Source organism: Saccostrea cucullata, unplaced genomic scaffold (assembly GCF_032062105.1).
Source record: "Saccostrea cucullata isolate Sc308-1 unplaced genomic scaffold, CSIRO_AGI_Scuc_v1 ctg245, whole genome shotgun sequence".
Lineage (NCBI taxonomy): Eukaryota > Metazoa > Mollusca > Bivalvia > Ostreida > Ostreidae > Saccostrea > Saccostrea cuccullata.
In genome coordinates this window covers 146,241-163,857 of record NW_026924728.1, presented here as the reverse complement: position 1 = coordinate 163,857, position 17,617 = coordinate 146,241, and the positions used below count along the sequence as shown (strand labels likewise).

Below are 17,617 nucleotides of genomic sequence, written 5' to 3'. Positions count from 1 at the left end.
CTGCAAACTAAGGGCGAAACGATTACATGTGTAAACGGCGACGTTTCGATTAAATGCTCTAAACATTTACAAATTGAGTAAACGTTTACACGAAGGTTAATATCAATGTCTATCAGAAAAAAAAACTTTCATCCAAACAAGTTGTTTTATTTCATATTTACACACTCTGTGTCTGTTACAAACATTTTTTTTTTCTGTTATAATCGATACCGGAAACTTAATATTAAACAAAACTATCAAGAAACTAATATGGTCTAACATATTTAATTCTGATTTCAGAGAAGTGAAAACTAGCGATGTTTTAAATATTTTATTTTTCCAAGTATATGTTCTAAAATAAATAACCCCAGTTGTTGCTTTTTATTGATTAGAAAATAAAAAGTATCATGCTTATAACGGTATAATGTTGAATATAGAGCTTTGAAAAATTGAACGTAAACCGGAACTTTCAATGTTATCGTATTTCATTTTTATATTACTATCTTGTTTCAGTTTTTGACACTTCCTACTCTTTCGTCATAAAAACCAACAAATAAACAGTAATGACAACTTATACTTACAGTATAGTGAAAGAATGGTATATTAAATTAGTGTTTCATGAGTAAGTAGCCATAAAAATTCAACACATAAAATTCTCCCGTTTAAACGGTACCGTTTCGTTTACTGGTGTTCACTTGAACGTTTACAAAATTCAGTAAACATTTCACCCTTACTGCAAACAAACCATTTTTATTTTAGGCCTAATGTACATTTTAATTGTCTAATAGATATACTTCTGGGATTCTACATGTCCTAATTCATATGTCAGAATAAAAGAACTGAATGACAACAATTGTTCTGTTAACATTAACTGCAACAGAACTTCAGTTTCAAAAATGTGCACCTTCACATTTTTACTGCAAAAAATTTCGCATTTCCCTGTCATATTTAGAGTATATTTACATGTAAAACCCTCACAGCTGCTCTGAATTAAGTGTTATACACAATCTCATTGTAAGCATGATTCTGTCACCTTCGTAGAGAAAGAAAGGCCATGGCCAACACTTGTGACTTACTTCTCGGGTTTGAGATCTCGGTAAACGATACCAAGGGAATGAAGGTGATCTAATGCGAGGGCCAGCTCAGCCAAGTAAAATTTGACGTCTTCCTCTGTAAACATTACCTGTCAAAATTACAACAGTCATTAACTATAGACATTATGTGTCAATATAACATGTACTAAACATTACTTCACAATATTATATGTACTAAACATTGAAGTATTAAAGTCATATAATTGATGGTATCAACTTTGGATGTTGATGATTAAATGAATCAATAGGAACCTGTCATATATTTTGTACAACATTACAGTTAATAACCTAATATTACATAAACAGAACAATGCACGAGTTTATTTATTTAAAAAAAAAGTACACTGTGCAATAACTAAAAAATATCATTCAAAATATATTGATTAATGCAAAATGATCTTTATCACGGAAGAAACCAAGGAAATTTGATCAATAAAATTATATGTGTGTGGGTTTTTATTTTCTCTTGTGACAATTCTTTACAAAGAATAAATGGCTTTGTAAAACATTTATCTAGAAGTTATTAAATTCCCCTGCTTTGTTTCTGAGGGAAATGCCCCCGTCATTATACAACCCCTCTCCACTGGTTACATAACTGCCTTCCTGTTGACTTTATGCTGTTTTGTCATGTCAGTCTTTTTCTTGATGGATTTTTTTTTTCATCTCTGGAGATAATTAGTGTTCGTATTAAGGGAATGTTAATTACTCTAATGATGAGTACATTATTTGTTCTTCTTCTTAATTAAACTGTCACTGCTACAGAGCACTTCTCTGTGGGGGTTGGTGCCTTATTGATTTTGGGTGCGAGACCACGATGCAGACAACAATGGGACCAGATGAAGGTGTGGTGATAATATATTTTTTCTACAGGAAATCAGCTTACAAAAGTTATATAAATATATAATAGCTCTGTAATATCATTCAATTCAAACAACCACATACTGGAAATCTTGTCAATGAATACCACAAATATACACACAAAACTGTTCCATAACATCCTTTAGACATTATATCAGCATGATATGCAGACAAACCCACACAAATAACTGTTCTATATATCATTTTCAGATCTTACAACTAACTTTGATAAAATGAGAAAGTACAATTAGTCGGTTTAAAATTCCAAGTCTCTGAAGAGACTTTAAAGAGAGGGTATTTTCTATATTTTAAATGGAGAAAATAATAAAGTATTATCCTATAATAAGACATTGTACCTACCTCTTTTGATAATCTGGTAAATAAATCCCCACCTCTGAGGAAGCCCAAGATCAGGTATAATTTCCCTTCCGTCTGAAATGCTAACAAAATAAAGACAAGCTATAATGGCAGTTTAAAATCTTTCTCTTTACTAGGTTTATTTTAACAAAAGTGGAGCATAAGATATTGTGAAGGACTGGTAGTAACTTGGTAAAGGACCAAATTGTGGGTCAGATCCAGCATCCCAAGCAAGTATGGTAATGTGCATTTCTAGATGCATCATTTACACAGGTTTAGTCCAGATAGGACTTACAGTTACTTGGGAATGGATTTTTCCAAATACTATACTGGTTCTTCATCTAGAAAATGTAGATCAAATCCAGCATCTGAAGCAGTCTACTACTAAACATCCCTAGAAGCAATTAACATCCATAAAAGTTTGGTCACCAAAGTTGTAGGTCACCTTGTAGTTACATGAAAATAGGCTTGCCCCCCAAAAACTTAACCTGCTCAAACATCTGGAAAATGTAGGTTACATCCAGCATCCAAAACAAGTCTTGTTCATTTTGTCCATAGATTGTATGCATCATCCATGCATGTTTGCTCAAGATGGAGCTTACAGTTACTTGGCAATGGTGCAACCTTTTTTTCAGTGCCTAATAGAGTGTCAAAGAACAGGTTGGACCTATGTCCCCACTTTTCATGAAATGTAAATGGGTCATTTTGAAATTTTAAGGGCTGAGAGAAAATACATTCTGATACTCTGAAAAGAAACTGAACATCTCTTAAATTTCTGATACAGGTATTTGATACTATAATTACTGTGACCTACAATAAGTAGTTAACTTAACAAAAGAATTGAATCTACTGGTTATTAAATATTTATAGTACACATAATACTTGCCATAATGAAGTTTGACTATAAATGGATGGTTGACATCTGCTAGAATATCTCTCTCCATTTTTGTGCGTTCCCTATCTCTTACTGTTGAGAACCAAAAAAATATATTATTATAAGCACAATGAATCTCCCCCTTATTTAATTGTTTACTTCTATAAGATCTCATGGCAAGAGAAGTAACTCTAAATTATGTTTAATTAATCTCCCCCCAAAAAGGACTTCATCTTGTAAAGTTCAGTTTCGTGTATATGATGCACACGTCTAACAATTTTCATGAATTTGCTCAAAATTACTATCAATCAAAAATTCAAAGTCAATATAGTACTCGATGATACAAATAATGAGAATAAAACTATTCGTGAGGAAAGGGTCTTACAAACATGATGTATGCATATGGTACCTTTAAGTGTGGCTTTCTTTAAGACTTTCATTGCATACAATGTTCCTGCATCTTTTCCTGTGATCTTTCTGACCAGGAATACCTACAAAAAATTCAAAACATTGTCATCAATGCTCTGCGAAAATTCTATTTTCGTTAATCTGGTCTTCATGTATTTTTATCTTGTAGAAGCTCTGTAAATCATAAAATGAAACACCGTCATGAAATGGGATGAGAACTGTATCTTCAAATTATTTTTAGTGTTTAAGGTGGCAAAGTTGCAAGTCATTCGAGTACAATGTATCAATCTACCCTTCAAAACTCATTCAAAATTATTTGTTTTGAGGGAAAAGTAAAGTCTGTCTTAATTAATTTTTGGTCTAGGATCGTCCATACCATCCGACATAAAAAATATTTTTTTATGACATAGACATATCATCATTTCATAACTGATTTCAAAATGAGCTGTGAAATGACAATGCACCTACCGCAAATATCTGAAATCGGAAATTTTGTTATAGGGATATGATTGTCTTCGAGAGAACTACCAATACATGCATGCTTAGCTGGACAACACTTTGAATTACAATATTATAAAATGTTTTTGAAATGAAGATTTATGAACAGTAACTCTATATTAATATTTTTGTAACAGACTTGTTTGATTCAAGACAGGTTCTCTGACAAGACTGATAGATGTACTATATATTCAATATACATGATATAACCAAGGTCTAATAGATCCGCAGCATTATTTTACACAGTTTCCTTTAACAATGCTAGTCTTCAGCTAATCTTCCAGCAAAGTCTTTTTTTCCCTCTTTAGCTACCAGGTATTTTTTTTTTAGCCAGTCTAATGGTGAGCACTGCCTATAAAATAGCCTTTTACATCCCACTTGATATCAACAAACCATTAAGCTGATCAATGGAACCACAATATCAACCACATAATCCCCGAGAATAATGCAAGCCAGTCCTTGCAGTAAATTACTTTTTAGTCGCCTGATCAGATTAAGAAGTCCTAAGACTATCGCAGAAACCCTCAGAGAATTGCTTTGTCAAAAAGAATAGTTTAAGAATTCAATATTCAGAATGAAACACTGAAATAAGATATAAAAACAGTACACTGGTTACTTTCAAACAAATCTAAATGTTTCCAATTCACTTTTAAGTGGAGAAAATAATATAGTAATATTATATAATAAAACAAAATTGATTTAGGAATTAACACTTATGAAGGGGTGTCACCTGGGGGAAGGGGCATCCTTTATTATTTGGTACTTTTGGTGAGAAAAACATTTAAAATTTTAATAAACAGTGTAAGCAGGAAAGACTTTGGAGTATTCAGTAAATCGGGGTTATAACAAAGTCCTAGGGAAGGGCAATTTTCCTTCGTTATAAACATAATTTGTTATATCTGATAGCTTCACAACATTTTTAAACCCTGCGGTGAACGAAAATCACCTGGCTAGAAGCATGTTTTACTATATGTGCTGTGCTTTCAATATTAGACAATATCATTTAAAGTTTGTATCTTCCAGTAATTTGCAAAATCTTTTTTAAGAAAACAAGACTTCAACCATTTTCTACCAAAGCTTAATTCTAGTGGAATTATTACCCTTAGATATTCTAACAGATGGAAAATCAGATGACAGACATGGATCAACTTTAAAATAATTTCCTCTATACCCTCCTGTTAAGTCTAGACTTGCTCTTCCTTTTTTAAAAAAAAAAAAATCTTTTCCTGATGCTTATCCTTCGAAAAATATATTTATTTTTAATCATTTTTTTTTTAAATGGATATATGTGATTGCTTGAACTCTCCATCCTAATAATACAGAAATGTAAATTTCCTTGTTTCACAAAATGTATCACTGCATCAGATAAGTGTGCACTTTGGAATGAGAGAAAAATAGAATACAATGATATAATGATACTGAACATGCTGAAAAAGATCCAGGCCAAAAATAAAATTAGCTTTGTTTGGCGTTGCCAGCCAACAAACATAATTCAGTGTGGCCCATGGATATTTTTTCAATAACCCTATGAAAGTGCATCCCAAAATTTGCAGTTCCGATAATTTTCAACTAAATTTGATTGAAATGACAATATATTTACAAAGACATTTTGGTTTTATAACACAGAATAGTATATTAATAATAGTCATTTTTCTACTCAATTCATCTGTTGATTAGCAACCTTTTGAAACTTTTATACCTCAACACATGTGGTCAACGGGTCAATATTCCTATTTAAGCATGGTATACATGTAATATCAACAGCTTTTAATTTTTCTAGTTCATTCAATACCTGCTTTTAAAATTCAAATATGCAAATAAAATAAAACACACTTATAACAAAGTGCCTGGTACGAACAATTACACTTTGTTATAAGTGTTATTCATTTTATCTCTTTAGTTTACAATAAAATATTATACTTATATTACATGGCTTTGAGGGCAGCATACCAGAATATTTGCCCCTCGGTGACAGGAAAGCCCTGGAGTTTTATGTCGCCTGATGACATAAGCCATGAAATATATGGTATATAACATTTTTTAAAAATTGAACCCAAATCGGTCATCGAACATATTTATTAAACACTATGTACACTTGTACATTAAGTATAATTCTGAAATATCCCATCCTGTTTCATGGCAGAATGTTCTCAGTATGCTGACACTTGAATTGATATCCTTTGTTTTATTAAGGAGATTTCTCTCCTCAATTAAATTATCTAATTCCTCTGAATTCAAATGAACAAATCGCAGACGTTGTCCGGACATTTTAATTTTCACAGAACTGTTTACGTTTGCTTAGCAACTGCCTCTGTGAATTTCGAAACCCGACATAATTGATATGCAGAATTATTGCACGCGAGGAAATATATGAAATATAACTGTATCCAGCGTGATTCAGCAGTTTTTCAGGGCATATGGATAAAAATATATTTGTGATATAATGGGAAAACTTCCTCTAAAATGTTATGTATGGAGATAATGAAGTACTCAAGCTCAAAAGTCCATTAACCCAGAGCAGAGCAAACACAGACCTCCAAAATGTCAGAGGTGGGATCAGGTGCCATGGAGGAGTGAGCATCCCCTGCCAACTGGTCACACCTGCCATATGCTCGTCTTTATTTGGAAATAACAGAAAAATCTGTCGACAATTCTGTGTATATACAATGGCCTAACAATTAGACTAGTATGAAACATGAGTCAGCATTTGGCTTAATGATGAATTGTATTTGCTGACAAGGTCATTGTATCGACTGTAAAACTTAGGAATTGGTGGCTTTAAACAACAAAATATTTTATAATTGAGGAATGAAAATCATTTCTCCGTATTAAGGCAACATTATAAGCTTGTTTGTTATGCATGATTCATTTATGTACTTGTAACACCCTCCACTCAGAAAATTGTACACTACATCGTAATAGCACCTAAATTAATATAAATTTCCACATGATTCTTATACTATATCAAATGACAATTTGATAAAACAAGAGGCCCATGGGCCACATCGCTCACCCGAGCATTGTGGCTAGGAAAAAGTAGAAATTGGTTTACTATTGAAAAGTTTATATCCCAAAGTATGGCCCCGCCCTACCCCAGGGGGTCATGATTTGACCATACTTGAATATACACTACCTGAGGATGCATCCATATAAATATGAGCAATTATGGGTTTGTTGTTCTTGAGAAGAAGATTTTTAAAGAATTTTCCTATATATTTCTATATAAAACTTTGGTCAGCCATTGTGGCCCCGCCCTACCCCCGGGGGTCATGATTTGAACAAATTTGAATCTACACTACCTGGGGATGCTTCTATATAAATATGAGCAATTATGGCTTTGCTGTTCTTAAGAAGAAGATTTTTAAAGAATTTTCCTTTATATTTCTATATAAAACTTTGGTCGGCCATTGTGACCCCGCCCTACCCCCGGGGGTCACGATTTGAACAAACTTGAATCTACACTATCTGGGGATGCTTCCATATAAATATGAGCAATTATGGGTTTGTTGTTCTTGAGAAGAAGATTTTTAAAGAATTTTCCTTTATATTTCTATATAAAACTTTGGTCGGCCATTGTGGCCCCGCCCTACCCCCGGGGGACATGATTTGAAGAAACTTGAATCTACACTACCTGGGTATGTTTCCACATAAGTTTCATCTTTCCTGGCACAGTGGTTCTTGAGAAGAAGATTTTTAAAACATACCACCAAATTTTCACAAATTCTCAATTATCTCCCCTTGAATGAGGGCGTGGCCCTTTATTTGAACAAACTTGAATTCCCTTTACCCAAGGATGCTTTATGGCAAGTTTGGTTGAAATTGGCCCAGCGGTTCTTGAGAAGAAGTCGAAAATGTGAAAAGTTTACAGACAGACGGACGCCGGACAAAATGTGATCAGAAAAGCTCACTTGAGCCTTCGGCTCAGGTGAGCTAAAAAACTGGTAACTATACAAGTATTATGGCATCTGAAACCCATATTTCTCAAATTTGTCACAGCCTTTGGCTAAATATAAAAAAAAATCATCTAAACATTAAACAAGAGAAAAATGCCATCTCTCTTCAGTGTGAAATTCTATATTTTTAATTACGCTAATTGAGACCCAAAGCCACGCAAACAGATAACTTGTCAAATGAAGTGGGAATGTTCACAGTCCAATAAACAGAATTTTCTCCTCAGTTCACCACTGCCTGCTAATATGACTTATTGATTGCTGCTTGAACACTCTCCTCTTCTTCTATCATTTCCCAGAGGGGGAGTGAGGACTAGTTTTATATCTCTCCCTCTGCCATATATCACCATAGGAAAGAAAAACAAGGTCCCTATAGAGTAAATCACACCTGTTAATGAAGAGAGACTAGCAATTCAGCACATGCTGTCAATCTTTAAATATAATCCCTGGTGACTATTAGCGATGGTAAAAGTGTATTTTACCAATTTTAATGATTGCTTGAAAGAATCTGTTCACAGATTAAAAAACAAAGCAAAGAATTGTGGTCCCCCACATTTGGTAACTTAGTGGTTGGAATGCATATATTTATGGCATCTTGTTGCTGTCTTGTGTTTTTTTTTATATCTTGTCTGTGCAGAATACAAAGAAAGATATAAATTATTGAGTTAATAACATTTATGGCAACAAGAGATGTCTGTGATGGACTTATGCCCCCTCCCTCCAAATAATTGGAATTTTTTCTAAGTCCAAGGGCATAACTCTGTCATGGATCGATCGTACCCAAAACAGAACTTATGAAAAATCTGTATATTAACCAAATTTCATTTCAGTTGGTCTAGCCTCTGCAAAAAAAAAATGAACAAAAACTCCAAATAATTGGAATTTTTTGAAGTCCAATGGGCATAACTCTGTCAAAAATGGCTTAATCATACTTAAAACAAAAATTGACCTATATATTATTATGAAAACTCTTTATACCAAATTTCGTTTCAGTATGTGCAACCACTGAGATGAAAATGAACAGAAACTTGGTGGACCGACAGACAGCAGCAAAGCAATATTCTTCTAAGGGAGGGCATAAAAATTTAAGCTTCTTAAAACTGTATTAAACTTCAAGATCAATGTCATAAGGTCAAATATAATAAAATCCGAAAGGTCTGATCTCAAGTAATACAATGTCAAATTTAAATACCCTATCTTTGCTCTGTCAAAAGTTAGCAGCAACGATAAAATGTTTTAAAATTACATCAAACTTCAGGGTCAACTGCATATTTGGAAACTTTTTGACACAGGTAATACACTTGTTGAATGAAAATTCCTCATCTTTTCTCATTCAAAAATCAATGTTTAAAATTTTCAAAAGAAGGCCAAGCTTCAAGGTCACAGGGTTAAAAATCGGTATTTCTAGATAGATCTCCTCAAAGATAATGTACAAATAAAATATGAAATCCCTTACTATCTATTTTCAGTGAAAAGTTACAATCAAGATTAAAATCTTTATGTGCAATACAGATAAATACAAAATCGATGGACTAATAGATGAGATGAATACAATTTAATGTCCCCTCACTTTTGCAAAAGTGGAGGACAACTCTTTGGACTTATCTGCAAAAGACCCACAAGACCTTAGGTTTAGTGATACACTGAACCTCTTTATATGTGGAACCTAGTCCATCAATGGGTAATAACCCATCAATACCAGAGAATTATGTTGAAAGACAATAAAATCTGTAACATAAATAAAATCAATTGATGCAGGAATAGATACCTTGACTGAATATGGTTTTATTGCTTTATTTAAGTATTGTATCCTAATCAATGATCGACTCTCTGTATTAACCCATCTGCTAGTTTTAGTAGTTATTAACACTGACTGCATATCCTTGTAATGCATATCAAATATATCCTAGCATGGTCAACAATGACTTTCATTTAAACCTCTTACCAGTGGGATAATCTCAGTCCAACAGTTTACTGACCTTGGGGATTTACAGCTTAATAGACAGAATGCTTCGTATTACAATTTTCTTCTTTTTCATCAAACTATGGACAATGCCAGGAGATACAGTATCAATTTCAATGGAACATGATGCAAGCTCAGAACCATGAGATGCATTATTTACTCGAGAAATGTGTTATTAGTTATTTTTCAGATGTGACCAGTTTCCAATTTTTAAAGCTCTGCTTCAATCTTTTTTTTTTAAATAAAACTCAATATGACAATCAAAATTCAAAGAATTTACACCCAGCCTTTTGGTGTCAGTTTCGAGTTCTTTAGTAAAAGAGGACCATAAAGCTTGATCATAATGTTCGTTTTCATTTTCAAACCTTTCTTATAATTCAAATGAGTTATGCACCAATCATTTGATGTTTATAATATATACCCGAAATGACAATTTCTCTTTTTGGCCTTCACTGAACATGATGAATATGTTTTCGTTTGTACACCTTTTGTTAACTGATTATTCCTCTGTGTAGGTCATTAATCACCAAAGAATTCATGAATTGATGTGTGTGGCAGTTTGATCCTACACACTGCTCATCCCAGGAAATAACTTTCGCAGAAAATATAAAAAATTCATATTCTCACTAACTGCTCTGTTTTAAAATATGTTATTATGGCTAGAAATGATGACTTTTTTTAATCATCACTTGGGCTATCATCTTCAATTTTCTCTGATCAACTCAACACTTTGCACTATGTCAGTATATTTTTGGAAGACTTGCCCAAAATATTTTGCTAAAATTGTAATACTTTATACAGTGCATCATAATAAATCTAGAATCAACCAAAGTTGGACACCACATAACCTTGCCAAGTTTACTAGTCCTTCTGTTAACAATTTTTGTTATGCATTAAACAGTGATGATTCTGTATATTAACTAAAATATCTGAAAGAGGTTGGGGGTGGAGGGGGCTGCTTTAAGGCCTCCTCTTGGGGTGCAGGGGAAAGCCCTTGCTGGGGGTCTGGGCCCCAGATACTGATAAATTTAAGCATTAGTAAACCTCAAAAAGACTTAAAAAATTGACACAAAATTGAAGATATTTCAGGTTCAATGGTCTTCTGAATATTTTCTGATATTTTTTCGTCTTCAATAATGCGATAGCAAATGCCATTTCCAAGCGTTTTTTCATACTCTTGTCAACAACTTTCACATCATGGCCCAGGGATTTATCTAGCCATTTTGTTTTACTACCGTTTTATATGTAAAGGGGAAATATGAGAGCCGCAGGCTCGATCTGAGCGCCGAAGGCGCGAGTATTCTAGGGGGGTCCAGGGGCATGCCCCCCCCGGAAAAATTTTTAAAAAATGGAGCAAAATCCTGCATTCTTAGAGCTTCTGAGGGTCATTTGTAGACCTTTACAAAGGCCACAAAAACTTCACTTTTTAGGCAAAATACTAAATAACACACACACAAAAAATTTAACCAGGTCAAGACTTTATTTAATTTTTTCTCTAAATATCTATCACAAATCATTTTTTTTTATCATGTTTCACTACTAACATTGTTTTTGTTGTTACTCCATTCTTCCGATTCATAGTGATATAAGCTCCATCTTACTCATCTACACTTTTCTTTTTAACTCTGCAATCGCACTCGTATCTTTCGACATCATGGACTTGAGTGGACTTGGCACATGTTTACCGATCAATATCAAATAAAAGCTTGAATGTTCTATTCTTTCTTTCAAAAGCGTTTGAATGACTAGGATGGTAAATTAGCTGTTAAACTTCAATCGGACAAAAACGGAAAATTTCAGAACGATACGATGTTTTAAATATTCTCCGTTTAATCGGAGAATTTTCTATCTGAAAAAGGGGAATTTTTGCACCTTTTTCAAGAGGGGAAAGGTACCGTTTACCGGTAGTAAAAACAGCCTTGATAAATCCCTGTGGCCTGGCTGGATGAACCGCGCCATGACCATGAATGTAAGGAAATCACAATCATCCCGACGTTTGCGTTTACTTTACTTGGATATAGAAGCAAACCTCTGGCTGAAGCAGACTAGATCACGGACTAAACACATTAAATTTTTTAAATAGATAAAAATGGACAAAAACTGGCTCCGACATTATCGCAGAAAAATAGAAAAGACCTGAAATATCGGAAAATACTTGTAAATGTCGGATTCTTGGATTCAAATTAACGGAATTCAGCTAAATATGGGAAAAGAATCATCACTGATTTATTCATTTAAAAACTGAAACAAAGGGCACGTGCCTTCTACAATGCACTTGCCCAGATTAAAAATTTACTGGCCAAGACCAGTGGGCAACCAATGACTTTGAGTACTATTAAGGGAATGTCAGCAACATACCTTTCCAAATGAGCCTTGTCCCAACACTTTCAGGAGCTCAAAATCTTTAGGTTCCACCTTTTCTCCATCTTTCATGAGATTTGCCACATTTATCACCCTGTCCGTGTCGTTATCATTCTAATAAACAAAAAGAAAAAAATCTTCATAGAGCATCATCATAATTCACTCCTTAAATTCTCATCCCTCTCTTGGAAGAAAATCAAACTAAAAAGAATTTGCTGGCAAGTGGTCATATTTAAACCTAAGTTATAGATGGAATATAAAGAACATTTTCAACCAAAATAAATACTGTCTACAGACATAGTTATTTTCTCCCCATGTTAATTTCGCTCTTTCAAACTTGAAAACAATTCTGCCCAGTTTTAAATTCCCCAAATCAAAGTAATGTTTAAGAAATTTTGCTGAAGTATTTTTACTTGCCCTGTTTTCAATTCGCCCAAATGAAGGTAGGGCGAAAGGGGTAAAATTATACGGAGGCGAAAACTTCCCTGTATACAGTACTCATATTAAAGATTTCTTCAGCTTTTCACACAGAAAACTTATAACTGTGACTGAATTTTGGTACAGACAGACACAGGGATGAACAGGAAGTTGACACCAGATTCAAACAATAATAAATTCCACCATTAGAATGCCAAAACAAATAGTGTTCTATGATTTCAAGCATCTGTGATGAGTATTTGGTGAGAAAATTGGTGAAATTTGTTACGGACAGAGACAGACACACACACAAAGGTAACACAGTATACCTCCCTCTTCAGCAGAGCAGGGGTATTATTAGACGGTATAGCCCACTCTCCTTCAGAATGGAGCGATGATTAACCAAAGTGCACTGCATGACAATCTAATATCAACATTAAATCTACCAAGATTTCAAACATGTTAGTAACTCACAGATAAAGCCAGAGTCTGTGTTGTACAAATATTCTTGTGTCACTTCATGAAGAATACTATGCATACAAAATGCATACATTCTATTATACCAACAGATTAACCTGAGGTCTCTCAAATACATTTATAAGGAACAAGTCTAAACTAGAGAAGATAACTCTTACCTGTTCATCTACCAGCATGTCTTCAGTGGAGGGGGCCTAAAATGGGAGAAAATTCAAATATTAATCTAGTTTGATAGAAACTTTATGCCTACACAAGTTTATGATGTTTATGCATTTGTGTTTGAAATTCTTGTGATTAATGACTTAGTAGTCAGGGCTCTTGATTCTCTGTAATTGGGGCCGTTTATGGGCCCCATTCCCAATGCAAAAAAGGTACCTTTTTTCCCAATTGAATGTGTTAATTTTCCCAAAAGTCATTTCTCCCCAAAATTAAAGAAAAAATAGCTGGGTATGTAATAATAAAATTTGTTTTTTACATTCCTCTGTATTGCAAAACAAAAATTTAGTTGATAACAAAGATCAGAAACCCAGTATATCATGTTTATAGAGAATAATCATTATTTCCCAAAAATGTTACTATTTTTCCCAATTTCGATTGTCTATCAGGGGAGATTGTCCTATGAAATGATTCCAAGTCTTGAATGTGAGAAAATCTGATTCAGAATCATTTCTAATGGAATGTCTACAGCTGGTCTAAAGGGGTTTTTGATAATGTAGTATGAAAATTTTGGTCTTTAGAAACAATTAAGCTTGGCTAAACTAGCTGTCTTTTTTAATTAAATATTGAATCCAAGACTTGATTGACAGAGGCGTTAAGAGAATCTAAAACAGTTAAAATTAAAATCCCATAAATCATTGTTTCTTTAGTCAATTGAAATTTGTGGTAAACTAAGGCATAAAAAAGTCAAAAATTGTTAATTGTTTACACTAAGTCTATAAAATTACTATATATCATATCATATTAAATTCCGGACACCAAAAATACAAGGAGCAAAGAAAATTTGACAGACCTGTTCCTGTTATGACATCCTTTTTCAAAATTCCAACAATTATATTAACACCTTGACTTTGTATAAATTTATGTAAGAGTATACAAACTCAAGTTATCCTTAAAATAAACTGCTAAGAATTTATCATGCACATGTGATATTTTTAGTGATTTTCCTCTTTTCCTGTAGCATCATGAAAAGTTTATTCAACAGAACTAGTACAATATATTAGAAGGCCAAATAACTGATTTAAATACTCCGAAAAATTCTCTTAAGCCAATGGACCATGAAAATCGGGAAGCAGTCTTCGACATACAAGTGTTGCTAAATAAACATTTAGGCTATAACACGAGAATTCCGAAATTGTTTCACCGCCAATGTAACAAATGTTAACCTCAGTATCCTGGGCCACCTCCATCCTTTTCCAAGGATCTGCTAAGTGTGCCAGCGGCATTTTTGGACTATAAAGAGGAATTTTGGAAAGTTTAAGCGGCTTCCACCTTCCTCTACTTCAAACTTTTCAACTCTTCCACTTTAAGATGGCGGCTTCCCGTCTTGAAAACGAGGTCATTGTAAAAATCATACTTCCTGTGACGCAACCACCCTTGACATTTTGGCGGGAATCATGCATTCGGTTATTTATCCAACATCATCACATTAAAAAATATAAGTATTATCCTAATCATTCCTCTATTTTTAAAGGTCATTAATGAACATAATTAATTATCAACTGACTGAGATCTAAATATCCAAATTTCTCTTAAGTCATTTGTTTTGTACCATAAATATACTTTCACGCAGACACACAAATAAACTGGTTCATTCTACCTATTCCCACTTTTTGAAAATCATGTAGAAAAAAAGTAAGATTTTATGTGGGAATAGGTGGAATTTTGTGTAAACACATAATTAACTATGTTCTTGAATTTAAGTTTTAAGTTGCTTTTTCTTGTAAGATCTTTTTATTATTTCAAAAATCCGAAATAAATCATATTTTCTCATAGATGTATTCATTATTTTCTGTCTTAAAATGTACAAAATACAGGTAAATCTAAACATCTATTGTTATTTGCAAGTGGGAATAGGTGGAATTGAGATTTTTAAAAAGTGGGAATAGCTAGAAGACTTAAATTACGAGGAGCGCTGACTTTTACAGTTGATGGCTTACTTTTACACTAAGACAATGTATGGAAGCTCTTTTACGATATAAATATTTAGCTCAACATTTAATTAAACCAGGCGCGTAGCTGCCTATACGCAAGTACGCAAGTGCGTACACATCATTTTCCAAAAAAAGAAAGAGAGATAAAAAAAGAAGGAAAAAAAGAAAGAGAGAAATTTATTCGGGGAAAAAGAGACACCACCTGTGTTTCAAATTATTTTGCGTCTTATTGTTTGACTTTCGATTCAAATTTTGTTCAGCATGTCTGCACATTCAAATTTAGTCCTTTATGAAATCAATTCCAAAAACATCTTTCAACATTCTTGAGGAGAAAAATATTGTTGAACCAAAATGTTCAACTGTTAATCCGCGTAATCCTGATTATCCGGACAAATATTTGATGAAGGAAAGCGATCTAAGGGACCATGATCGAAAGAAAAAGTTACAAAGGTCTTGGACGACTATACAAGATTTTTCATTTCCGTAGAGGTAATGAATAAATGTCGTTAAACAATTTAAAGTATGGTGAACAAAGTAAATAATAATATAGCTAAAAATTCTTTTACTGATGTTACCAATTTAAAGAATTATATTATAACTGAAGCATTCTCGAATCGTTTCAGCTATCAAATATGAAGGTAATCAAAAGACAACAACTCCCCCGTTTATATTTTGTAATATAAATTTAAACTCCAGTGATAACGATATTGCGATTGCTACTTTTTTTTTCTTGATACACTTGGAAACTTTTTTCCAATAACAATATATGCGTAAATTAATTTGATAAATTATCGTTCTCTTCCCTAAGTATCGATGGAAGCAGTATAACTTAGCTAAGTATTTGCTCAAGAAAAGTGATTATCGTCATTTCTTTTGCAAGAAAATGACTGAAAAATTTCGTAAAATCCAGGAGCTTCCGGGGGTCTTCGTCCCCTGGGCCCCCACCAGGGCTTCGCCCTGGACCCACTGGGGGCCTCAAGGCGGCCCCCAGACCCCTGACCATTTTCTGCGTACACTTCATTTCCATGCTGGCTACGCGCCTGTAAACGAAAGTAACGGGTTATTTCAAAGCACAAATAATTTGTCCTGGAAGAAAACGACAACCGCCCTACCCTCAACTCCCGGCCTTCATGTTATTGCCCCTAACACCATATTTATGAACACTAAAAAGGTTTTCTGATCTATATTGACTTCTGTACCTCAATACAATGACAATGACAATGACAATGAATTTATTCTCATGAACTGACATAAGTACAGTGTTGAGAAAGATTACAAGTATAGTTAAACATATGTGCATGCGTGAAAAAGAAAAAAGTACAAAGTAACAAAACTAACAATGAGCTAACCAGGAGAGCCAACTCTCTCAAAAATAATTTTTATAAATTTACACAGTTTTGTCAATTTAACTGTATTTTTTGTATTAAAAAGTTGATCAAACTTATACACATTTGGATGTGAATAGTAATATTTTGATAATAATAATAACCTTGAATTCAAAATAAGTGAATCATTACAATTAAATAAGTAATGAAATTCATCACCTATTTCATTTTTGGAACACAATTTACAAATTCGGTTTTCTCTTGGTACATTATGCCATCTTCCAACTTCTATTGGTAATTTATTATTACAAGTTCTAAACTTACAAAATATTTTCCAGTACTTAAAAGGCAGAGATACTAAATACTTTTCTAGACAAAAAGAAGTTTTGTATATTCTATAATTAAGACCTTTAGACGAGTTAAACATTTCACTATACCACTTCTGTTTAAACTGATCATACAGAGTGTTAAACACTATTTTCTTCAGCCATGATACATTTACAGGTTGACAAGTATGCCAAATATAAGAAAGTCCACATTCATTCAATATAGATTTGACAAAGTTACACCATGGATTATTGTAGTTCTTTAAAACACTTAACAAATTCGATGATAATTTATCCCTTTGTAAAAAAGATAGTTTACACCAAAAACTTATCATTCTAACCTTTATATTAATTGAAATAGGGTATCTACCTAATTCACCATATACCATAAAATTTGGTGTTGATGACTTTACATACAAAATATGCTTACAAAATTTTAAGTGCAATTTTTCAATCAATGGTGACTGATTAAAACCCCACACTTCGCATCCATATAAAATCATAGGATTTACAATTTTGTCAAACATATCCAATGTGCATTCTATATTAAGGTTGTGTTTTCTACATTTTCCAATAACAC

The 17,617-nt window shown here is 33.3% G+C and overlaps 1 protein-coding gene across 1 annotated transcript in view; it reads right to left on the bottom strand.

The window, feature by feature from the left end:
* The window catches only part of LOC134267143 (ribosomal protein S6 kinase 2 alpha-like), a 32,881-nt gene extending 18,097 nt beyond the window's left edge, over positions 1-14,784 (bottom strand). Inside the window, exons 1-7 of the mRNA XM_062749363.1 lie at positions 14,619-14,784; positions 13,395-13,430; positions 12,340-12,456; positions 3,572-3,653; positions 3,175-3,255; positions 2,292-2,371; positions 1,056-1,162 (exon numbers count right to left, since the gene is read on the bottom strand). Of these exons, the coding sequence (XP_062605347.1) occupies positions 1,056-1,162; positions 2,292-2,371; positions 3,175-3,255; positions 3,572-3,653; positions 12,340-12,456; positions 13,395-13,430; positions 14,619-14,678 (563 nt within the window). The 5' untranslated portion in view covers positions 14,679-14,784. The remainder of the gene's footprint in view (positions 1-1,055; positions 1,163-2,291; positions 2,372-3,174; positions 3,256-3,571; positions 3,654-12,339; positions 12,457-13,394; positions 13,431-14,618) is intronic.
* Positions 14,785-17,617: the final 2,833 nt, after the last annotated feature.